The following is a 25,421-nucleotide window of genomic DNA, read 5'->3' as shown; positions in this document are numbered from 1 at the left end:
GCAGTATTGGCAGGCAGTAGCCTATTTAAACAGTCTCAGCCATGCAACTGAGAAGAGGATGAATATGCTACAAAGATTATAAAAGAACCCCCCCCCCATGTATAAGAGCCAAATAAAAGGGACACCAGTGTTTTATTTCACCTTTATTTTGGAATTCCCAGATGCCATTTTAAATAATCTGAAATAACTTAGGCCTACAGTATAAAGTAATGTGCCATTTATATAACAAAAACACTGCATACCCCTAGACACGATGCATACTTGAATAAAAATAACATTTTGTTAAACAGGTGCATGAGTAAGGGACAGCTCTTCCACATACCCATGTCATTGTAATGGGGACAAACGTTTGTTTACATTTCAAAAAAACATCTTCATTTATTCCCAATAACATTCAAAAGGTTATGCAACATCAGCAGACAACTAGCAAACAGACAGTGATACCTTTTGGGATAGTATTTGGATTAGACCTATGTTAAGAAGGTTTTTAATGCAATCAAAGTCTGCCCCTATTAGAATAGCTCAAATCTCAGAAAGAGCTGAGTCAAAAAAATGCCAGCATCACCGGGTACTGACAAGTCAAGGGTAGCATGAGGTATACAACAGCATATTGAAATTGGCAGAAGCTATCTTTTAAGAGGCAAATGGTTGAGTAATCCAGTGCCACTTTGATGTTATGGGCATTCTAATTTGCCAGAAATCACCAGACATAACCCTCCATTCATTTTCATTTTTTTCTTTTTTCTGGTGAGTTAGAATGTCCGTACCACCAAAGCACCAAAACGTGGTATGGAAATCTATAGGACATAATGAAGAGGGAAGTGTGGGTGACCAGATAAAAAAAAATAAATAAAAAAAAACAGCTGGCACCAAAGCATCAAGGATATCTGGACTTCTATATCCCTCATGCAATGCCACTGCCCATTGACTTCAATGGTGCGACACCTTCCATTCTGACACACACAGAGACACACTGCCATACAAAGCAAGAAAGAGTGTGGGGAGATATAATCACAAATAGTAGCTACATTTCTGTCCTGATGCATCTGCCAGATGGCAATCTAGCAAAGAACTTGTGCCGAGGGTGCAGTAACACATGGAGAACCATGATGTGATGTAGTATGTGATGGTTTATTAGCAGTTTTGTGGTTGTAGTGTCTTCTAGAGGGTTCACAAGAAGTGCAGATTTTGCAGAGGTGTTGGTGGCCCATGACTGGTCCTGGATGGTGCACCACCTTCACCGACTCTCCTCCCCTGATGCTGATGAGTTGGACATGCTGGAAAGGTCATCTAAAGTTTGGCAAAGAGAGAAGATTAGAGGAGAGTGCATGTGTGTGTGTGTGTGTGTGTGTGTGTGTGTGTGTGTGTGTGTGTGTGTGTGTGTGTGTGTGTGTGTGTTATTAACCCATTTTAGCCTGATGCTGCATACACGATGCATTGTCCAAGGCGCCTGAAGTGACATGGGTGCATTCCAATATGCAGACTGTCCATTCTCATGCAAGATGATGGTCTTGGCTTTTAAATGCAACTAATTTCACATTTTTATGTGCCTCAGAGGCTGAGCAAGTTAGGTTTTTACCGCCCCCAAAGGTTGCTGGTTCATCTCCCAGCCCGCCAGGTTGGTGGGGGGAGTAATTAACCAGTGCTCTCTCCTCCATCCTCCATGACTGAGGTACCCCACGCATGGTACCTTCCCGCCACACTGCAACATACTGCTCCCTTGGGATGCCAATGTAGGCTGCACCCTTGCACAGGTGAGGCATAAAATGCAATTTTGTTGTGTGCAGTGTATACTTCTATGGGCAGTCATGGGTGAGCGGTTAGGGCGTCAGACTTGCATCCCAGAGGTTGCCGGTTCGACTCCCGACCCGCCAGGTTGGTGGGGGGAGTACTCAACCAGTGCTCTTCCCCATCCTCCTCCATGACTGAGGTACCCTGAGCATGGTACCGTCCCACCGCACTGCTCCCCATGGGGCGCCACTGAGGGCTGCCCCCTTGCACGGGTGAGGCATAAATGCAATTTCGCAGTGTGCAGTGTTCACTTGTGTGCGGTGGAGTGCTGTGTCACAATGACAATGGGAGTTGGAGTTTCCCAATGGGCTTTCACTTTTTTCACTACTTGTGTGCTGTGTCACAATGGCAAAGGTGGGCTTTCACTTATATACACCTAGAGATTTTTTCCCCTGAGTCCAATGTTTTTAAACAGTTGAAACATGAACATTTCCAGTCAATATTTACAATGGAATAGTAGACCTCTGTGTCATATTCCCAAGGAATGGTAGCATCGCATCTGCTGTGCTGTGCTGAGCCAACTGGTTGTGTTTTCCCTGCCCATTCACAACTTTGATGGCCTGCAATTTATTCAGATGTGTTCTACAACTTTTTGATGAAACTTCCATTTTACATTTGATACCACAAACTAGGCTTACTTGTTGTGCTGTGTGGATTTTTGTTGAGCAGGGATCTCACTTACCAATTAGCATGTTTTCCTCTTGTTACCAGCATCAGTCTGAACCTGACTGGACACCTGTGCACTTCACCATATGTGAACTCTGAGGGCAAGTGTAGAAGCCTGGCAAATAAAGACAGGAATAAGTCGGTCTCAGTATCACTGTGCAACTACATTCACAATGTAATATGTTGGTTTAGTTGAATTCTGTCCATCACAATTTAATATTATGGTTTACATTTAGGCATACAACTTTCACAATGCCATATTAGTTACATTTAGCTAGCTAGTGTCCTATTTGGTAAGGACATGTACAAGTGATGTAGGCTGTACAGCAGGGGTGGGCAACTTTCATTATAAGGTGGGCCAACATTTTTAATTACCACAATCAGTGGGCCACATCACCACGCACTTGAGAGAATTTACAAAAGGATACTTCACTTTTTCTTTATTTTTACATGAATGCTTACACTATTGATTTATAGGGGGTTAAAAACTGTCCTTTTTCTTTTTTTAAAAGTGAGAAGTTGGGCTGCATGTGGCGCCCGAGCCTCCAGTTGCCCATCCCTGCTGTACAGTTTCCTAACAGAAAGGCTCTCATAGTATTTCAAATAATGGTCTATATAAAAACTGGTTATAATAGGTACAGTGCAGCATAAACAGGGTTGAGGGGGTGGTTTCTTTTATTTCGTTGTACCTACCGAGTAGTTTAGCCAATGTCTGTGTGACACGTTCATGCTGCCACCTCCACAGCATCCTCTTCACAACCGCAGGGGCAAAACACCTGAAAACATAATAATGTAATCCTTTTTCAGTCCAAGATATAGACTAGAAAATGAGTGACAGCATCACAATCAGGTATGCAAGTGTAGTGGACCCCCCATTTTCGGCTTTTTGTTATTCCCTTATTCTCACTCCCTGTCTTTTTGTTGTCCTGTCAGAAGTTGTCTTTTAGTTTAATTATGCTGTTGCACGTTTTCGCCAATAGATGGCATTATAGGACCAGCAATGAGTGCAGAGACCCTCTCTGGTGCAGTAGCCAGTGACTTCGGTCACATAAAGAACGAAACGTGGAAGTGACAGGCTTTGTTATGATACAGAAGTAGGCCAGTGACAATTGCCTCAAAATTTGGAGACACCCCAACCGGAGGTAGAACAAAACCCAAGAGAAGTCACATTTTGGGTGCTTTTTTTGTTTGGAGGTGCATATGAAAATGTGTAAAATGTTTAGGCTTAGCATTAAAATCACTTTGGCCAAGAATCATTTTCATGTATGGGACACCCTAGAGATGAGGAAAAACATTATTGGGTTTTGTTCTACCTCCGGTTGGGGTATCTCGAAAACGAAGGCCTTTTTGGGCCCATTGTCACTAGCCTAAAGGCAGCGGTGTCAGCTGTACAGTTATGCTGAGGAAAATGTAAATAGACAACGAACTCAGCAAAACTCTACACACTTGAGGACCTTATTCATTAAGTGTGCAACATAAGCATTCACGCAATAATGCCACCAGGTCACATTTAAGATTTAATTAGGAGTATTTTGTTATGGATCTTATGTAGTGATAGACTTACCATTTCTTGTTATGGCATATCTGGCCTATTCCCAAGAGAAGGCTGATGTCCCTGTCTGTTGATCTGATTTTGACGTCGGCAAGATGCTTCGTGCTGTCTGGGTTTCAAACCTAGTGGTGAAATGACAAGGGATTTTATGTAAACAAAATGCTTATTTCAGTAAGTGTACATACAGTAAACAGATCTAAGAAGTTCCCAGAGCACCCTACGATAGCTGGCATGGTTGGCACAAAGACCCAAAGAGCAAAATTGTCCCAAGATTGTCTTCCAAACAATTCCACTCCAAACATTTTCCTTCTGAAATAAACAATGTCCATATCCAATCAAACCTCAGTAGGCAGCTATCTCGTCAGGTCGGCCTTACCATAGACACATCTGTGGCCCGTAAATTTACAATCTCAAACGTCATCACCATATAAGCCATGGCACAACACAAGCGTTTATTTTTATAATAAACAAGATATCTCGGCACGTTTGCGCTAGTTATCTGAACACTGTTAGCGAATGCCCGAAATAGTGTAGAGCTAGCTGCCATTTATGTTATGCTAGCTAGGGTCAAGTCATCTCATCCAAACTAGCCACAGTAAGGGGGAAATTACGCTTCAAATGAACGGGAATGACTCAAAACTTTAGAAATATATTGTTAGAATGTACCGTATACAAGGTTAGTCTATGAGGTTAAATAGTTTTCTTACATATATATTTTTATATCCCAGTTACGTACCATATCTTCTGCATGAATCGAGGCCTCCTGTTTCATTGGCACGAATGAATGAGAAATCCTGTCAGGGAGCGGAGCAGTTAACCGCAGCCTTTTGTTTACAGTTGTTACCAGGGCAACGCAGCTAGGACCCCAAAGCGACAGATAAGGCAGAAGCGACAGATAAGGCGCCGACAGTTTCCATCGAAGTCCTCGCGAAACACTGATTGGTTGGCAGTAAGAGATGTTTTGATTGGCTCTCGCCATATGACCCCACCCCCACGTGAAAACCGGCTCAAAATTCGTACATCTGTGAAAAAAGTTTCACAGCCGTGTGCTCGCAGCTCCGAACAGGAAGAAGTTGATAAAGCATGGCACAAGCCGTACGCACTTCTCTTGCCACAACTTCAAAACATTTCTACACATACATTTTAATATTTTACACATACGTTTTCCCCCACACACATGTGCAAAAAAAAACCACACAGTTACAAAACAAATGTACAGATGTGAAAATAACCCTGCAAGTACAAGGTGCAGCTTACACATTTGAAATGCGTTTTGTGGAGCTGTAAGATTTATGACCTTAAAATAGCTCCATATAGATCATCTCAACAGTTTCGGTTTGTTTGCAAATACATTTGAACCTTGCTGAATAAGTATCTGCAGTGTATAAGCCAAGGTTTTTTTTTTTGGTTTTTTTAATAAATATAGTAATTGATATATTGTTCTATTGTTGTATTGGTCCTTAAAAATGTTATACAAAACAGTAATGAAGTCAAATGATGTAAAGTTATTGATTTAGAATTACAGTGATTTCTACAGTGTGTGTGATTTCTATATTGATCATAGGCCACTCTATAGAGTGAGAGGGGGGGGAGAGGAGAGAGAGAGAGAGAGAGAGAGAGAGAGAGAGAGAGAGAGAGAGAGAGAGAGAGAGAGAGAGAGAGAGACAGAGACAGAGACATGAACAAAAGGGAGCATATTATACACTTGAATGATTGATACTTTCCTGGTCTCAGTACTTCATGCGAGACTCTGTGTGTGTGTGTGTGTGTGTGTGTGTGTGTGTGTGTGTGTGTGTGTGTGTGTGTGTGTGTGTGTTTGTGTGCTGTGTTGTTTGTTTGCTTGAATTTGTGTACAGTGTGATTTAATGTGTGCTTGTGTGTGTCATGTTTGTTCAAATGCAAGATTTAGCTGTATGTAGAGTCTTCAGTTTCCATGCCCACAGTTTCGACAGTGGCCTGAAGACTGTGCAAGTTATTGAGAGAAGCCTGTTGACAATCGGCCCAACTAACCAAACCAGATATTTTCAGCTCAGCATACACTCTAACCATACTAGCATTGCAGTCTATTCCACACGCTGTTTGTTTGTTCATGGTTCGCTCAATTCCACATGTCTATATCAATATTTCATCAAAGTCATTGAAGATGTGATAGATAACTTTTTGCAAAAGCAAAAAACATGAACAGGATACATGTTCACGTCTCTGTCTGTACATACAGCATGCTGGAAAGTGATCCCTTCCGCCAATCATTAAATCTCTGAACCACTGAAACTCTGCTACAGTATGTTCAGCGAGATTAATGGAATAGCCCCGTCCTGGGGTGCATTTCCCAAACACAGGGGTGGAAAGTAACTAATTACATTTACTCAAATTACTGTGAGTGAGTACTTCTATGAGTAATTTATCTTAAGTAGTTTTTTAAATGGGCACTTTAACTCTTTCTCAAGTACATTTGGAAGCAGTCAAAGTATTTTCAGTTACAGTCATTGAAGACAATGATGACACTGCCTGCCTTACTGATTGCAGTTAATCTATTTCAGAAAATAGATTTCATGATATCTTTAGGAAATCTCATGTCCGGTACTCATTAAGTGAAAGCTCGTTGGGAAACTCCAACTCCCATTGTCATTGTGACATAGCACGCAAGTGAACACTGCATACAATGAAATTGTATTTATGCCTCACCCGTGCAAAGGGGCAGCCCTCAATGGTGCCCCAAGGGAGCAGTGCGGCGGGACGGTACCATGCTCAGAGTACCTCAGTCATGGAGGAGGATGGCGGAGAGCACTGGTTGATTACTCCCCCCACCAACCTGGCGGGTCGTGAGTCGAACCGGCAACCTTTGTGCTACAAGTCTGACGCCCTAACCGCTTACCCATGACTGCCCCAAAGGGAATGGGATTTACACATGCAGGCACGGATGGGGTAATAAATGCGATGACTCAAAGATCAGCTTGTATATTACTGTATTTCAATTTAATTGCTATATGGCAGGGGTGGGTAACCTTTTTCATTCGAAGGGCCACTTCAAATTCATCGGAGGGCCGCAAAAGTCCTCCGAGGGCTGTACTATGAACACAAATCTGGATTTTCCCCTTCACTTTGGGCCTATATTGAGGGCAGCCACCTTTTAAACAAACACCACTTTCTCTATGTTCCCTGAATTTAACTTTAATTGTATTGCAAATGCATTTTCACTTTACAAAATATGTCATATTTCATGTGAAGCTGAATAGACATAGACATAGGTTCCCCACCCCTGCTATATGGAATCACTGCTTCAAATACAATTCCCCTCTAGAGTGGCTGAATATGTGAGTGGTTCACATGGCCTTGGCCCTTGGGCAACACAGGGAAAACAAGGCAACTTGGTCTCATTTCCCCCTTACCATGAGGAAAATTCAGTTAATTAAAGTAGATTAAAAAAAATTGCCATTGGTGGCAATATGTCAGCGGATGAGTGGATGGTGCCAAAAACAATTATTGAAAAAAAAACAAGGATATGAATTACACACACAATGGCAGTAGCAAGGAAGCACCCTACAAAAGCAGATGCTTGTTATTATTAGCAGAAAGTGAAGTTGTTTGTCATTGGCTGTTACACACCAACTGCTGCAGGGAGTTGAGACATCACCATGGTAGGCCGTAATACCTTTAGAGTGGGTTCATCTCCCCTTTCAAAGGAAACGTCACTGAATTGTGAACCATGCATCAGTATATTATGTAACCAATTGCCCCGCACGAGTACTTGAGCAACAGACAACAGATGTTGTCAAATGTATCCTGTATTGCATATTCCTGGTGCATTTCGATGCATTTGTTTGTATGCATGTATTATTTTCAAGTGCATGTGATCTATTTGTGTATATATTTGCATTTTTCATCATAACACCATTGAGCCATCAGTGATCCTGTACACATACACACTGTTTGACCTCCTTTGGTAGGTGCAACAGACACTTCTGTCCCCATTATGCACAAACTAGTGGTCCAGGTACATTGGAACTCTTTTGCAGGCCCTTTGAGACAATAGAAAGAAGAAAAATACAAAAGGCATTACAAAGTGATCCAAGTAAAGTCAAATCAGTCAATCAGTCTGATTGTAACAGGGAAAAAGCTATTCAAAAGTCATGATTCTTTAATTCAGTGTTTCTCAAAGTGGGGCGGAAGCCCCCCTAGGGGGGCACGGAGGTATTGGAGGTGGGGTGCGTGAAGTCAGAAGGTTTTTCTTTTTTAATACTTTTCTGCTTTGCCACTGAGTCAACACATTCACTTTACAATCACAATATATTCATTAATTTATTCACTAATATTTAGAGAACATCATAGGCCATATACGTGTATATTAGGCTCTAATAAACTTTAAGAAGGCCTATTTATTTGTATTTTCGTAACCATTTTGCTCGAGGGGGGCGCAGACAGACACCCTTCCTCTGAAGGGGGGAATGGCACAAAAAGTTTGAGAAACACTGCTTTAATTGATATACTGGCTGAGGGAAGTGTTGATTACCAAGATGTCAAGATTGACCTAACGAATATGTCACCAACATCTTTTTAAGGGGGATAACTCTGCTTGACTGGTGACAAGGTGATATGCAACTCATGGCCATCATGGTGGCCAAGCATCTCTGCAGATAGTTTTGAAAAATATTGGAACCCTGTACCATTGCACCATTAACACATGACAGAAGGCTGAAAACAATGTCTAGTGTTCTATATATGAACTACTGACATGTTACGTTAACTATCACTTCTATTTTCCAATATGATTCACACTGTGTCAGTCTACTGCATTTGTTGTTTTGCCTGTTGAATATGTCGTTAATATCCGCTGACTCAGTACACACCTACGGATCCCTTGTATAAGTGTATAGCCAATACATGTAGAGCTAATTACTATGTTTCTGATTTAGTTAGTCGTGCACATTTCTGGGCGTGTGTGTGTGTGTGTGTGTGTGTGTGTGTGTGTGTGTGTGTGTGTGTGTGTGTGTGTGTGTGTGTGTGTGTGTGTGTGTGTGTTTGTGTGTGTGTGTGTATGAAAGAGATTTAAGACAGCGGAGGCAACTAATCTTGTCCTGTCCTCTACCGGTCTAAATGAATGTCTCATGTAAAAAGTAAAGCAGGCCGTGAAATGCAAGAAAGGAAAGGCAGTGCTCTACTATTTACAGCTTGCTGAGGGTCCCTGTGGCCTGGCCAGGTCTGGCCCTGTGTTAGGCAGCGCTGACAAACAAGGGGCTCACACACTTGTGACCTCTGGCTATTTCAATGGATATTTGACCCTGTGTTTTTTCTGGACCATGCACAGTGGACAATTTGGACACCTTTTTTGATACTTTTTGGCTATTTGGCTGCTTTGTGCTCTGTACCACTCAGCTATGGCACATGTGATGAATCACTCTTATATTTTTCATCATCAACCACAGCTGCCTGTGTGTGTGTGTGTGTGTGTGTGTGTGTGTGTGTGTGTGTGTGTGTGTGTGTGTGTGTGTGTGTGTGTGTGTGTGTGTGTGTGTGTGTGTGTGTGTGTTATGTGGCAGCAATGTGATTATCAACGGCAATTTTCCTTTGGGGCAAAAAAACCCTTGAAATATCAACACACTATTGGCACACACACACACATACACCCACACACCCACACTTCTTAAAGGCCCCATCCAGTACTGTATGGGTGTAATTCCAGAGTGTTCATGTGGGGGTCCTCATATGGAAAAAAAATGGCGAAGAACTTGTAAGAATTCAAAATGATCTCTCAAATTTTCGTGGAGTAGACACGGACCTTTGGGACATAAAATCAGTGCCAATTTTTTTTTGTCAAGATTTTGCCAAAATTCTGTGCCTCCGGTCAGGGAAGTGTTTTCCGTGATAGACTCACGGAAGTGCTTTCTCTGTATTCCCACAGCAGCTCTATGTTTCCACAGTCCTGTGTTTTCTCAGGATTGTTTTTTCTAAAAAAAAAAAGAAAGATTACTGACAGTTTAGGGTTAGGGATTGTTTTGGTCTGGACGCAGCTAGTATTCCTTCGTTTATTACATGAATTTGATAGCCCATCAACCAACTGGAAAAGGTATTTCTCAAAAATATGTCTTTACTGACAGGTTAAGATTTGGGATTGTTTTGGTCAGGACCCAACATAAAAAGATATAGCATTCTTTTGTTTAGGATTAGCATTTGGTATCTCTTTTCTTTTTTTTGGCTAATTGGCCTTTTATGACAGGACAGTATGAGAGGAGACAGGAAACAATTGTGAGAGAGATGGGGAAGGGCTGGGAAATGACCTGGCTGGGCATTTAACAGGGGTCCCCGTGGGCATGTATTGTAAGCCCAAATGTGGGGGGCGCCCCCCGGTATCTCTTTTCTTATGATAGACTTGACATAGTGCTGTGGGAATATAGAAAGCACTTCCGTGAGAAATTAAAACATTTCCGTGAGAAATTAAAACATTTCCGTGACCAAGGCAAAATCTGTGACATTGACACAGATTCCGTGTCCATTCCACGAATTCTGAGAGGCTGAAGAATTGTACACTGTCTCAGCAGTAAATCACGATTTCTGTTTGAATTGCAGGTGTATCATTTAGGTATTCTACTATGGTGACTTTTTATATACGTTTTTTATATGAAAGCGAGAGCAAAATGATGCTTCAACCGTGCAAGGGGGCAGCACCCAATGGCGCCGACTTGAATTGATTTGACTGTGGCAAGGTGTAGGCTTTACTTGGAAAGTGGTGGAGACATTGCAATAGCAAATTTTCTGGGTATGCTATTTTTGCATTATACTGTATTTGTGAAAAAGTGGTGGGGACAAGCTATGTTTGTGTCAAAAGTGGTATGGACATGTCCCCACCATCCACACCTAAAATTACAACGGTATCATGCTCGGGGTACCTTAGTCATGGAGGAGGATGGTGGAGAGCACTGGTTAATTACTCCCCCCACCAACCTGGCAGGTCGGGAGTCAAACTAACAATCTTTGGACTACAAGTCTGACGCCCTAACCGTTTACCCGTGACTGCCCAGAGTTCAAAGATTAAATGAATTTTGAAAAGAAGATGAACCATCACCTCCACATCACCTCTGCTTTCATCCTGCAATGCCCTTTATTTTGAAGAAATGACTGTTGATTCCTTTAAATAACTTGCAAAATGAACATACCTGAGTGAATGATGTAGTAACAGGAATGAACTGTTGTGTTGATAACAGAAATTTGGTAACAGGAATGAGAATTGGGTGGGAATTTAAAATATCAGGAATGATACTTTAGCAATTATTTGTCAAAAACACGAAATCTAGCAATGTGGAGGTTATGCTATCGATGCAAGGTCAATTTGCACATGGCTTTGATTTGCCAAAATGAATGTGTTTTTTAATCAATGAATAAATCAGAGACATCATTTAACAGGACTGAGTACCTAGAGTGACCTCTGAGTACCGACAGTGACAGTTTTGTGAGTTTTGCTCTTACCATGTCATTCAGAATGCCAGAAGGTCTGTAACTTACGTTGTGAAGGTGGACAACTTCAATATAGGCCTAAACTCCATGGGGAAATCCTGGGTTGTGTTCATAGTACAGCCCTTGGAGGACTTAATAAAATTTGAAGTGGCCCTCGAATGAAAACGGCTCCCCGCCTCTGCTCTATAACCTAGCAAGGCAGCTGGAAGTTCCACATGCCCGCCACCCCCACTTTGAGCACCTGCCCCACAAAATGTCTGTGCATGCCACTGGATTGTATAGTGTAGAACACTCTCAACAACAGCATGGTAAAAGGTGACTTTGTCCTCTCCAAACAGCTTTAGTCTATGTAAAAAATGAGTCTCTGCTTCATCCAATAGGCCTTTGTCTACATATCAAATTTGGGTGTACATTACACTTTGTTTGGATAATGAAACATAACATTTAAGAAAACTTGTAATACAAAACCCCCTGTTTGTCACCTTGCCGTCTGTGTTCCCAATTTTCGCATCGCAATGCTGCGCGCTCTCTGCCCCCTGGATGATACCGCCAGTATTTTACGTCTTGGTCAACTGAATTTTAAGCAAGTATGTGCAGTCGGTTGCTTGCGGTGACGTGCGTAATTTACAGCTCGCAGCAAGCGTACCGAGGGCCTAATAGCGTCCACTTTTCAAGACCAAAAATTACTGCATGATGCATGATGATACTAATGACTTTTGAAAATTGTCAAACATTGCTTTTTTGACTCTTTAGGGTCTAAGGAATCCAAAAATATATAGTTTTACAAATCCCCCAAAAAACTGAACCAACGCATAGATCTCAGCATAGTGTACCAGACTACTATTTCCGTTTGGCATGCATATGGTTCAAATAAGAAATGCATGATAAATATGATATGCTACTGTTCTGCAATGGTTATCATACCAATACATAAACTGGACATACAGGGGTTGGACAAAATATCCGAGACACCTGTCATTTTAGTGTGGGAAGTTTCATGGATCAAGGGGACCAGCCTGTTGGCCAACCAGTCTTCATTAATTGCACATTGCACCAGTAAAGTGAAGTATGAAGGTTCAATTAGCAGGGTAAGAGCACAGTTTTGCTCAAAATTTTGCAATGCACACAACATTATGGGTGACGTATCAGAGCTCAAAAATGTGAAATTCTTGGTCGCGTGTAACTGTTGCATCTTTGACCGAGACAGCAAGTATTTGTGATTTATCAAGAGCCACAGTATCCAAGATACAACCAAGAAGGATGAACCACATCCAACAGGATTAACTGTGGACGCAAGAGGAAGCTGTCTGAAAGGGATGTTTGGGTGACCGGTCATGTGTATTGACCCTGTGGAGCTCTCGGTGGACCGTTCTGGTGGAAACAGGAGAGTTGAGGTGCACATTTATTTCTACCGTGATTTGGACAGCTGTGGTATAATGTTTTTGGATACATTCCGGGTTAGCACCCAAACATCCCTTTCAGAGTATTCAGACAGCTTCCTCTTTCATCCACAGTTAATCCTATTGGATGTGGTTCATCCTTCTTGGTGGTATGCAGACATTTCCTTGGATACCGTGGCTCTTGATGAATCAAAAAGACTTACTGTCTCGGTCAAAGATGCAACAGTTACATGCGCACCAGTATACCAGTGTAACACCATGTACCAATTTTGTACTTACATCTAGGTTTAGGGTTAGGGTTTGTACATGGTATTACACTGGTATTATGTGGTATTAAATATTGCTTCACTGGTTATTACACTGTACCTAATGTGGTAGATCCACTGAAAAAGTGAACCAATCAAATAAAGTGTTACCCAACTTTCAACGTGCAACTTTTTAACCAAATCCTGTATGCTAGCACTCTATAATAGGCATGAAAGCAGTGCACTGAACAGCAACGGTATTGTTATCTTTCTGATTAATTAATTATACATTCACTGTTTGATTAGTTGCATTTACAGTTTTTGCCTACTGCTTAAACACTATAGGCCGATGCTTAAACCAAAGTAGCATATCGTTAAGTTATTGGTACCATAAATTAAACACATGTTGCTTTACTTTAAACAAAAGTCAAGCATTACACTTTCATACCAGTTTTGATAAGCACTTGCTCCTTCACACATTACAGACTCCTACTGTCTACAGCAAGACATTTTGCAAAAAAGTAAAATCTCAGAGTGTCATTGTGAAAACACATCTGTGAAAAACAAAAACACACTGAATGTATAACAAGATTTAGACACAGACAATAAAACACATGCTTTCAAAATTTACCACTATTCTGCCAGTTATAAAGTTGCATTCTTTGTATTGCATTGCACTTATTTTATTTTGCATTTATTTGTTTTACTTTAATTGCTTCTATGCTAAATTCACACCTTCCTACACTCAAAACAAAACAACAAATAGCACAATGGTACTGAAAAGTAGAATATGGAGTTGATTGACTCACGTACTGTAAAACCTAGCCTGAAACATGACACCAAGAGTAGCCTTTTGTCTTCATCATCACATGTTAGGTAATGTGAACATGAGTTTGTAGAAATAGTGTCATTTTCAGAACACAACCAAGCATTTGAGCAAACTGACTGAACGTGATATAATTTTGATGATGTTGTGTACAGTAGATGTCAGATGCATATCGTGTCTGTGGAAATGCACAGTATTGTATTTCATGAAGAATACATACCCAAACAAAGTATATTGACTATGATTTTCATTACAGCATGTTGACATCAACCGCATATTTATATCATGTTTAGATGTTTGAAAATTTGTGAATATACCCCATACACAAACAAGTTCTCCATAAGCTCATCTACACACTGTTGTGTTTAGAGTGATGTAGTTTAATATATATTTTGCTTAATTTTACTGTAATGTCCTGTTCTGTAAGGTGCAGTTATGTACAGTATTGAATTTTGGGGTCTTGTGAATATGTACATTCTGTGAGACTAAATAGACTTTACAAAAAGAAAGACTGCTGTGTTTTGTATAAAGCAAACAACTGTTTTAATGTTGATCTAATTTGTTTTATCATTTGGTGCTCATGTGTGTCTTTTGACATGAAAGTGAGGTTTTGACAAAAGATTGTTAAGTTTTTATGGCAATGGTTTTGATAGCAGAGTTTCATGTCGACACATATGTGTAGGGTTTATCTGCAAGTGTTGAGAGTATTTGGCTTGTGTGTATTGTTGACTGTATGAGAAAAAAATTGCAAATTGTGTGCAAGCAGTAGGCAAAAAACTGTAAAACTCAAGCCCCACTTTGTAACTTAATGCTTGAACTGATTACATTTTGGATGTCTTAGATGGCAGTAGCAGTATTGTTAATTCAAGGTTTGGGGGATATTATTTTGGGGATACACCTTTGGCAGCCTAAGGCGACTGCTTCATTCAGCTGTGTTTAAGACTCAGGAAACAGGTCTCAATCTTGCATTTCACCCTTGTCTAGACCTACAGCCAAAGCCTTTGGTCAATTGTTGATTGATGATTGATAATGATTTCACTACTAGTTTTAAAAGACCTCCTGTTAGAGCTTTTTTAAAATTCATCAAAGTGTGTTTACATCTTTACCTTCATGATGCTAAGCTGCTGACTGGCTGTAACAAGTTTAACCCACTGACACCTCAAACTGCCCAAACAGACAAGGCACTACCACATGTAATGGGGATAACCACAAAAATATGTTCCTGTTCCACTTGAATTATTTATCTGCATCTATATCTTCAGATTGGGTGCTAAAAATAACAGTGATGAATCTTAAATGCGAGTTGATGACAGAGGCGTTAGAGGGGGGTTGTGAGTGTATCACAAGTCAAGGCCAGAGCCTACACACACCCACCCACCCACAGACACACACACAGACACACAGAGACACATACACCCATAGACACACACACAAACACACACATATGTGTGTGTGCACGTCCACCCCCCTTCTCAAGGCACAGCGGGCACAGATGAGAAGAAAAAAACACGGAGCAGATGGCTGGGCATCTACGTGCTGCTCACTGGCATCAGAAAGCATGACTCGGATGAGTGTGTGTGTGTGTGTGTGTGTGTGTGTGTGTGTGTGTGTGTGTGTGTGTGTGTGTGTGTGTGTGTTTGTGTATTGTGTGTGTTCAGGCAAAGCAAGGGAAAGCAACATACAGGAACACACAGCCTCCCTGCTACAGCCTCCCAATCAGCCGTTCACAGTTACCATAGCAACCAACGGGAGATGCTGCTGCCTCGCAGAGAAATGGAACAAACACTCGGAACGTCGCGCCACACCCTACTCTCTCCCTCTTTCACACTCACTCACGCACACAAACAGGGCTCCTCAGCGCTACCACGTAAAACACCTGCCTACTCACAACACACATGTGTAACGCCACACACACACACACACACACACACACACACACACACACACACACACACACACACACACACACACACACACACACACACACACACACCACCACCACATTACACAAACACACATTCTGTCACCATACAACACAAGAAAAATAAGGACCCACGCCCATACACATATAAACACACACTAATATATGACTATCATCATGAATCCCAAACATGTAGAAATAAATGTAACATCATTCCTAATGTAGTAGAAAACAGAGAGAGAGAGAGAGAGAGAGAGAGAGAGAGAGAGAGAGAGAGAGAGAGAGAGAGAGAGAGAGAGAGAGAGAGAGAGAGAAAGCAAGATACACTGATAACACCTCACTAAACTGAGAGATTAGCCTATTTGACCACATTGTAGCTGAGCACAGGACACTGGTACACGTACAGACAGAGCAGGGTGGTCGAAGCCCTGATGAAGAGATAGATAAGGAAGAGGAGAGAAGATGGAGGAAGAGAGGACAGAAGATGAGATGAGATGAGATGAGAGTGAAGTGGCAGAGGGGATGAGATAGGAGAGAAGAAATGAAGGCAAGGGAGGAGGAGGAGGAGGAGGAGAGAGAGGGAAAATGGGAAAAGGCAGAGAAGTAGAGAAAAAGGAGATCAAAGAAAATAACAGGAATGGAGGGGAGAAGAGAGGAGAGGAGAGGAGAGGAGAGGAGAGAAGAAGAGAGCAAAAGAGGAAGAGGTGAAGAGAGAGGGACGGTCATCGCTAGCGAACAGAGAGGAAATAGGCATAGCGATGGCAGCAGGGCTTTGCCTGTGAGCCACATTACAAAGCCAACTGGGTGTGTCCAACATGTCTCCATCTAAGGCACACACACACACACACACACTCACACTCACATACACACCCACTAGAACTAGCAACAGAGTGCCAATAGTGGAGCAGAGGTTGGCGTGAGCAAAAGCCGACTGTTGAGAGAACGAAAGAGCACCAAAATATATGAGAGGATAGAGAAGAGAGAGAGACAGGGAGGGCAGAACTGGTTTTTGTTTGGACATCACTGGTGCGGAGCCAGGACTGTTACTTTCAATTGAAAATGGCAACTTATTCTGTGCAAATAACAATGGCAACACCATGGACATCCAGGGCTTTGAATGAAGCATTTGAGAGCATTCCAAGACCAATACATTCTCTCTCTCTCTCTCTCTCTCTCTCTCTCTCTCTCTCTCTCTCTCTCTCTCGTTCCAATACAAAAGAGAGAGAAAACGCTATCAAAGTACATGTGTCTGTACGGGAATATTAGGCATTTACGGACAAATCAACTGAAATCCCTTTTGTTGTTTGAAGAAATATCACATTATACTGTATATGTGAAAACCCTTCATTTGAATCTGGCCTACATTTTATTCCCTGTCATGAGTATGGGTATTATCGTGATTAAATGCCATATTTGCATTCCAATAGCAGTTGTGTGGTGTTCTATCCCCCAACCCTGGGTGTGGAAAAATGTTTTTTAGTCTAGTGCTGCCATCATCTGGCTGAAAGTGAAATAACTATGAAAGAGAGACGGGGCAAGTAACCTATCATAGCCTGGCTCTGAAAGATAACCAATCAACAGCAAGAGAGTCTTGATGGGCCTAAGACCTATCCAATAGGAGTTGCTTCACGGCCATCCCGCCTCTTCACTGGCTAACTACAAGGTTGCAAAGCAAATGCTGGAATGTTTATATATTGTACAGCATTCAATTGAATTCCTATAACAATAATCCAATAAGTATTGTCATTATGAATACATTTGGTTAGATCAGAAATGCAATAAAAGGAAAAATCGTGGATATGAGCCTTTGACTGTATGAAAAAAAGAGTCCATGCCTTGTCACAATGAGTGCTTATGATTGGTCCTGTATTGTGATAGTGATTGTATTTATTATTCTGAGAGTTTAGTTCTGTGTCCTCTTAGTGAGATCACTTCTGTGCTCCACACCTGCCTTCAGTTGGAGAGGGTTCTGGATGACTGGCAACGGCAATCCATCTCCTTGAAGTGGACACATGTCTTGCTTCTGAAAGTTGGGCCTGTGGAATCTGAAACAGCGACCAGCCAGCTTACAGTGTTAGTGTGATGCAACCGCAAGTCGTGACCATGTGCATACAGACAGCGTAAACTTAATGTGATGCAACACTATGTGATGTGGTCTTCTACAGTGGTGTCTCCCAACCTTTTTGTCCTGCGTACCCGCTAAGTCATTTTGTCATATGATGAGTACCCCCCTCACTCATTCTCTATATCTCTTCCTCTTTCCCAATGTGACTACACTCCATATTCGTTATTCTTACTTCCATGTACCCCCTGAGGTGTGAGGAGTAGTGGTACATGCACCCATGGTTGGGAAACATTGTTATGAACAGAGAAAGAGTAGGAGAGGTAGCAGCTTTAAAACTGGAAACAATAGCCCCTTGAGAAGAGAAAAATCTTTGAGACTCTTTGACTTTCCACATTCTTTGACTAGCCACATAGCTCAAGTTGAGGTACATCAGTGTTACTCTGCAGTGTGTTTTGAGTTACAGAACATGCAGACAAATAGGCTTATAGCACATAAAAATATATATTTGTATTTTAAAAAAATGTAAATATCACATTGGTTAAACAGGCATCATCACACTCCATGCCATCAACTATTACTCAGAAGAACTTCTCATCACATTGTGTTATTATTAGTGTCATTTTTGTAGAATGCATAGTGTTCCTGGAATAGGCTGATAATAATGAAAGTATAATAATTATTAATTACTGTTTATATGAATGAATTAAAAACAACATTAATTACTATTAGTTTTATGTTGTTATTACTATAATTATTATTTGATTTTGTATATTATTATTAATAGTAGTATTGTTGATACGATAATAATGCAGAGAGGTGTATACCTGTGCAGCAGGCGAAGACAGAGCCTGGACCCTCTCTGGAGGCGCTGGCCGAAGAAGGGCGAGCCGTACGTTCCCCAAGGGTGGGTTTCACCCCAAAGCGCTCTGAAGGGAGGGCACAGAAACCACATAAGTTAATACCAAAAGTATGTATGTATGTGTGATTCTCATTGTCAGCAGTGCCTCAACCAGAATGGATACCAGTTTGAGAACACGTGGTGCCAAGACAATAAAGTGATGTCTGTAAATTCTATTACACTTTAAAAACTTACATGAACGATAAAGGATATGTCCAGTAACTATTTAGCACATTGAGATCCTTTCCAGAATTTCCTGCAGTGCAATTGAGTGGTTCTCACCAATGTTTTGATGTTTGCAGCGGTCTCCGTTATTGGGCCAATTTCGATTTTGTCTAAACCTGCTTTAGAATGAATGTCTATGGACATGTCCGATTCTGTTCTTAAAAGTACCCTAAACATTTGTTTTAAAATATTTGCGACTCACTCAGTGGGTACTGTAGTACGGTATGAGTTCTCATACTGCATGTTTGTACTGCATAGTTTGTGCTTAATATTCTCATCTGGTTATAGTTACTCGGGTCCAGCATATTTGTAATATAATGTATGCTGTGTGTGTTTAATCATATCATCTGATTATTCTTACTCGGATCCTGCAGACGCTCCTGCCTCCTGCACTCTAGGTGGCACTGTACGATGTGCTGGATCTTTCTCTGAATGGTGCTGATGTTGGGCTCTGCAATCATCTCAGACAAGGGCAGGTTGTTCTTAATGGCCTTGGAGGCTGTGGAGCGTGCAACCATGGGCAGCTGGTCCTGGTAACTGCGGTCTGAGAAGTCCACCTCATCTCTGAACCAGGTTTTCAGCCTGTATGGAGTAAAAACATGGAAACACAAGATATAAGTTATTACAACAACACAACCTGTAAAAAGAGAAATGTTGTGGTTGCGGTATCGTGGTGTGCCTTCCATACCCAAATTGATTTTGACTAGAAGGTTGCGGGTTCAAGTCCAACTAGCAGAGTGTGGCATAGAATGTTAATGAACCTCCCTCCTTAAGCCTCATACTGTATCGATAGCGTTGAGCTATCGAACTGGGCCTTTAGCTCAGTTTGGATGTGCCACCCATCACCCGAACTGATGTGTTCACTAGGAGGTGCCGGGTTCGAGCCCCCGAGTAGCAGACTGCTCGGAACACCTCAGCTATGTGAAGGACCCCTAAATATTGTTTTTATACACATACTGTTTTGCTTCATATGTGGATTGTGTAGATAAGGTGAACTGAAAGAATAAACACAGACATTTTAAGTTTTAGCCTACCCTATACCTACCGTCTGTTGGTCAGGATGCTGTAGATCTCCTGAACCAGAAGTTCTGCCGCTCCTGGCTTGCAGTGTATGGTGCTGTCAATTATTTGTTTAGGGAGATTGATGTGCTGCCTTGTCAAAAACTTTTGTTGAAAGAAAGAGAGAAGGCTGTAATAAATACATTGTAGGCTACCAATGTTTGAAATCATTTGGGCTAACTTACAATTCAAGCCTATCCACACAGGTTCATTCATAAAAGAATGTCATTCGTGAATTAATGTCACAGTTTAAAAATGCTGATCTCTTAACTTACCCTTTCTATTTGGGCCCAGTTGCTGAGTTTGGCAGCTAACGATGACCCGTTGTCGTACGAATGCAGGGAGAAATCCTCAGGATAATACCAAGAAAACATCTCTGCAACGAGGTAGCCATTTGAATAGTCTCTGGAAGAGAATATGAATATTTCTTGTTGATGGACAAACGTGACGAATAAAATGCAAGATTTAGCTTTTATTGTTCATAATTTGTTTACATTGTCGTTCTCGTGAACTGAAAGGGCTACAAACTGACCTGCGCACATTCTTTGGAGAAAACGACAAATCGAGACTTTGTAACCATTTCAAAACTTCTCGAGGAAGTCCGGTCTTCTTGGGAGGTTGAGCATACTCCATTATCTCGTTTAAAAAAATCCTTGTTCTTTCTTTCGTTCGAACTAGACTTTGATTTGGACAAAGTAGTCACATTTCACTGTTTAGTTTACATCTCTATGACAACGGCTCTTGAGTTTGGATTAGTCTTTTACCGCCACCCCTGGCCGAGAATGGAAGGGCAGAGCCCTTTCTCTCTCTCTCTCTCTCTCTCTCTCTCTCTCTCTCTCTCTCTCTCTCTCTCTCTCTCTCTCTCTCTCTCTCTCTCTCTCTCATCATATCATCATAAAAAGCGGCCAGGCTAAAACCAACATACCCATGATGCATAATAGGCTACATAATGCAGTAGGCTATAACTGTCAAAAATGAATGCTCCAATGGACACTGTGGTGAAATTGGTCACCCGTAGGGGCAGGTGGGTTGACACATTTTCCAGTCAGTAGGTCTCATTGATTAAACTGGTTGGCCTACTCAAATCCACCCGTAGGCCAACTTGGCAGGTGACTTGGTAGGCTACCAATATCAATGGGGGGCAACCGACATTCCGACACATTTTTTCATACCGCCATTACGAGACCACTTTACTCTCCTGGGGTGGGGGGGCTGAGTGTCCACGCGGGAGCGTACACCTTCACCGGTGTGTCCGGAGCTGTCCACGTGGGTGGTGCTGAAATCTGCTCCGAGTGACGCGAGCGTTACAAATTCAACTGCTAATAGCCATACATCGATCTTCCAAAAATAACGAACCCACACCTATTACCTTGGTCGAAATCCAAACAGATGAAAACATCACTTAAACTGTAACAGGCTAGGCTATTATATAGCCTAATAGTCTAATTTCAAAACACATATTAGTAGTAAAAAAATGACTTCTTCACTTTTAAAAAATCACACAAGCATTTTTTAGCATCAATCAATCATTTCATTTTTATAGCATATCATCATGTAGGGCCTAGGCCTAGTTGTCATTTAATGTTATCACAAACAAAATGTACTGTCTAGTAGTGCTTCTCACTGACTGAATTAGCCAAATACAAATATAACAATTGTGTGTGTGTGTGTGTGTGTGTGTGTGTGTGTGTGTGTGTGTGTGTGTGTGTGTGTGTGTGTGTGTGTGTGTGTGTGTGTGTGTGTGTGTGCGTGCGTGTGTGTGCGCGCGCGTGTGTGCGTCTATTGTGCTTGTGTGTGGCAACCCTGGCCATGAGTGGGGCAGAATAGCCAGAAACAGCCCTCACTCTGGTACTGGTAGGCTGTACCTGTATGCACATGGTGAGCTGCTGTTTTGTGGGCACAGTGCTACTGCCTGGTGGGCTCAGTGCTATGCCAGAATTCAAATCATGATCAGTTTGTACAACAGAAAGACCAGGGAAAGAATAGAAAGTGATTGAAAATGTTTTTTTTAATTAAGATGCTAAACAAAAGTTGGCAGGCCTACATGAACATGTTCAAAACAGGTTGGGACAAGACCACTTCGGGAGGAGCAGGACTGTTTTTCACTGTAACTTCAGAGAAATTCAGTTGTCCACTGAAGAAGGTATGACAACCGGTTTCAGGCAAACAGTGATATATATATATGCCATGCGCAGCACAGGCCAAAAGTTTGGACACACTTTCTCATTTAATGCATAGTCTTTATTTTCATGGCCATTTACAGTAGGCCTACATTGTATTCTCTATGATTCTCTTTAATATCCCTAGGATATCAAATCTGCATATACGCATTCAGACTTCAAGTGCTTACCGAAAAATATAAATTATTACAGTTGTCCAACAGCGATGTCAGCTGTCTATCCACCTGACTTCTACACAACACAAATGATGGTCCTGCACATCTCAACAAGCTAATTTGTTTCTTTTTTTCAGTTGGTATCCCTGTTGGACAACTGAATAAAAGAATAAAAAATAAAGAGAATGCATTGAATGAGAATGGTATGGCCAGTGAATGGAACTCCAATCTCCCCCGTCAAATCAAACTCAGCTTCTTCTATGCGACAGTAGAGTCCGTTCTCCTCTATGGCAGTGAATGCTGGACCCTGAATGCTGGACCCTAGAGAAGTCCCTTGATGGGTGCTACACTAGGATGCTGCGTGCAGTGCTTAACATCAGTAAGAGTGCACATATAACCAACGAAATCCTATACGAGGGAATACCAAGGGTGAGCGAGAAGATTGCTGTAAGGAGAATGAGACTTGCAGGACATTACCAAAGGCACCCAGAAAACTGGTGCTATGGGAACCATCACGTGGGTGCCGGTTAAGAGGACATCCCACACTAACATTTGTGGACATACTCAAGAAGGACGCAGGAGCCCAGAGTACCAGCGAACTGAAAAGATGTATGGAGAATCGGGTTGACTGGAAGCAACGATGAAAGGCTTGTCTGAGGACAACCTAGAGAGAGAAGGTGTGTCCAAACTTTTGGGCTGTACTGTATATCTATGTCACCGGATGCAAATTAAATCTGCTTCGAAAGCATTGAATTGTTCAGTGTCCAAAGGCGTCTGATGAGTGGAAAAGGCCCATTATCTGAAGCAGACAAAGTTCTGTAGAGCTGTAGGGAGGGGGAGAGTTGACAGGAGGTGGAATCTTGAGCGACCGATGCAATCTCTGATTCGCTGACGACATAAATGGGCCAACTTACGAGGCGTGGCTGCAGACAACATATAAGAAAGATTGATTAGATTAATTACATACTTCATGACTTGAGCTTTTTAACACTTGCACTTTTCTAACATCATGAATGTATGTAGGAAACACTAATTAGTTAACTGATCCTTAAGCTATTTAATATTGAACAGAAATCAAATACAGTATTTATTGCACACCATGATAGTGCGGAAAGTTTATTACCATACACAAAGATTGCTGCTCTACCTGACTAACTAACACACTCTCTCTTTCTCTCTCTCTCTCTCTCTCTCTCTCTCTCTCTCTCTCTCTCTCTCTCTCTCTCTCTCTCTCTCTCTCTCTCTCTCTCTCTCTCTCTGTCTGTCTGTCTGTCTCACACATACATACCAGGGCTTGACAGTGGCACCTGCCAACCGGCCAAATGCTGGTAAAACTTTGCTGTGGCTAGTAACATTTCCAAAGTCACTAGCCAATTTGGTCATCAGCTTTTTCAGCGGTATGACATACGCTTCATAGTAGCCTATTTTCTGTTGTTTGCCCCTTGTGTATCAATTGTTCTTATTTAAAGTCAAGAAAAAGCTCAGTACCTCAGTTTCTATTTGTTTGATATACTTCCATGTAGAAAGCTTTACACTCATCTTGCTTTAGCACCTCATCTTCTGAGGTTAGACGTACACCATCATGATAAAGGAAAAAAAAAACGATATAAAATCTGTGGCTAGTGGAATACCTGAATGGCTAGTGACTCGGGAAAACCACCAGCCACAGTGGCCGGTGGGTGAAAAAGTTAATGTCAAGCCCTGATACATACACACAGCAAACGTACCCTCATACACCAGCAGAAATCCTTCGGTTCGGCTGCCGGGAGGAGCTGCCTCCACTGGCCGCTTGAAGTCAAAGTTCCTGACGTTGACGTCGGCTCCAAAGTCCAGCAGCAGCTCCACCAGCTCAGTGCAGTCCCTGTGGGCCGCAGCGTGCAGCGGGGTGTCCATCGCAGTACCCAGCTGCACATTTGCTCCTGTGTAGACATGACAGATGCAAACACACACACACACATGCACACATTACATCACATTTACATTACATTTGGCAGATGCCTTTAACCAAACCGGCTTACAATAGAGAACATCATCAGAGCATCACTTGCAGGTACACAGACCAATAAGTGCTGATGTCTGGGGTTTTTCACAGTACAGCTGTATGTTCGATCCTTTGGAGAGATGACAGATGCAAACACACACAGACACCCACATAAAATAATATATAAATAATTGATCAGATTTCTTTTCTTCTCTGACATTAACACAAACACACATTAATGTCACTAAGCCTTAGGTAGACACAGTACACAGACCATAGATGTGAACACTCTGTGTATACAGTGGATTGTGCATCACCGTATATTCGCTCCTGTGCAGTCAGAGAGGTAGCCACCAGCTTTGTTTGGGAGTAAGGAAAATTATTTGTCAACAAGGTGATACGGCAAATTATCCTGTAGGTGGCAGTAAAACAACAGCGACATGCGGTGTCTATCAGGGTACCCAGCTATTACCTACCGTACTATTGCTGCTGTTTAGTCAGAGATGACAGACATGAACAAATGAACACACACACACACACACACACACACACACACACACACACACACACACACACACACACACACACACACACACACACACACACACACACACACACACACACACACACACACACAGAGGGCCGCTGACAGCTTTGGCTGGGCGTGGGACAAAAACATCTGAAAGGGCCCCAAAGCCAATCAATAATATGTAATGAGGATCCAATTCTGAGCACCGTCTCGCCCTGAGCCGGGGACAAGTGACCCATTTGTTCCCCCCTGTCAGCTCCCCTGCACACACACACACACACACGCACACACACACACACACACACACACACACACACACACACACACACACACACACACACACACACACTGTTGTATGCACACACACACACACACACACACACACACACACACACACACACACACACACACACACACACACACACACACACACACATACACACACTGCAAGGATGTTACGGTTCAAATGGCATTAGGGT

At 42.0% G+C, this 25,421-nt stretch overlaps 2 protein-coding genes and 1 long non-coding RNA gene across 6 annotated transcripts in view; all 3 read right to left on the bottom strand.

The window, feature by feature from the left end:
* Nucleotides 1-1,112: 1,112 nt before the first annotated feature.
* LOC134438885 (uncharacterized) lies at nucleotides 1,113-4,797 on the bottom strand. The gene is made up of 5 exons (XR_010032680.1): nucleotides 4,746-4,797; nucleotides 4,022-4,131; nucleotides 3,151-3,233; nucleotides 2,474-2,572; nucleotides 1,113-1,290 (listed from the first exon to the last, which is right to left on the bottom strand). It is a non-coding gene; the product is annotated as an uncharacterized LOC134438885 (long non-coding RNA).
* Nucleotides 4,798-17,699: 12,902 nt separating this feature from the next.
* spata4 (spermatogenesis associated 4) lies at nucleotides 17,700-20,834 on the bottom strand. Its single transcript, XM_063187975.1, has 6 exons — nucleotides 20,630-20,834; nucleotides 20,373-20,502; nucleotides 20,084-20,202; nucleotides 19,400-19,620; nucleotides 18,740-18,841; nucleotides 17,700-17,895 (listed from the first exon to the last, which is right to left on the bottom strand). Exons 1-6 carry the CDS (start codon nucleotides 20,728-20,730, stop codon nucleotides 17,804-17,806), a joined length of 765 nt encoding a protein of 254 aa, XP_063044045.1. The 5' UTR covers nucleotides 20,731-20,834; the 3' UTR covers nucleotides 17,700-17,803.
* A 1,307-nt stretch (nucleotides 20,835-22,141) lies between these two features.
* asb5a (ankyrin repeat and SOCS box containing 5a) overlaps nucleotides 22,142-25,421 on the bottom strand; it is an 11,601-nt gene continuing 8,321 nt past the window's right edge. For all 4 annotated transcript variants that reach the window (XM_063187972.1, XM_063187971.1, XM_063187973.1 and 1 more), the window contains 2 exons: nucleotides 24,160-24,351; nucleotides 22,142-23,355 (listed from right to left, as the gene is read on the bottom strand). In XM_063187972.1, coding sequence (XP_063044042.1) covers nucleotides 23,228-23,355; nucleotides 24,160-24,351 — 320 coding nt within the window. In that variant the 3' untranslated portion in view covers nucleotides 22,142-23,227. The remainder of the gene's footprint in view (nucleotides 23,356-24,159; nucleotides 24,352-25,421) is intronic.

Source organism: Engraulis encrasicolus, chromosome 22, assembly GCF_034702125.1.
Source record: "Engraulis encrasicolus isolate BLACKSEA-1 chromosome 22, IST_EnEncr_1.0, whole genome shotgun sequence".
In the NCBI taxonomy this organism is placed as follows: Eukaryota; Metazoa; Chordata; class Actinopteri; order Clupeiformes; family Engraulidae; genus Engraulis; species Engraulis encrasicolus.
The sequence above is the reverse complement of the archived record's forward strand: the minus strand, read 5'-3'. Positions and strand labels throughout refer to the sequence as shown.

Coding starts and splice junctions, on each gene's coding strand:
- spata4 (XM_063187975.1), bottom strand. CDS start 20,730: ATGGAGTATGCTCAACCTCCCAAGAAGACCGGACTTCCTCGAGAAGTT. Junction 20,503..20,629: donor TCTCCAAAGAATGTGCGCAG/GTCAGTTTGTAG, acceptor ATTCTCTTCCAG/AGACTATTCAAATGGCTACC. Junction 18,842..19,399: donor GGAGCGTCTGCAGGATCCGA/GTAAGAATAATC, acceptor CCCTCCCTTCAG/AGCGCTTTGGGGTGAAACCC.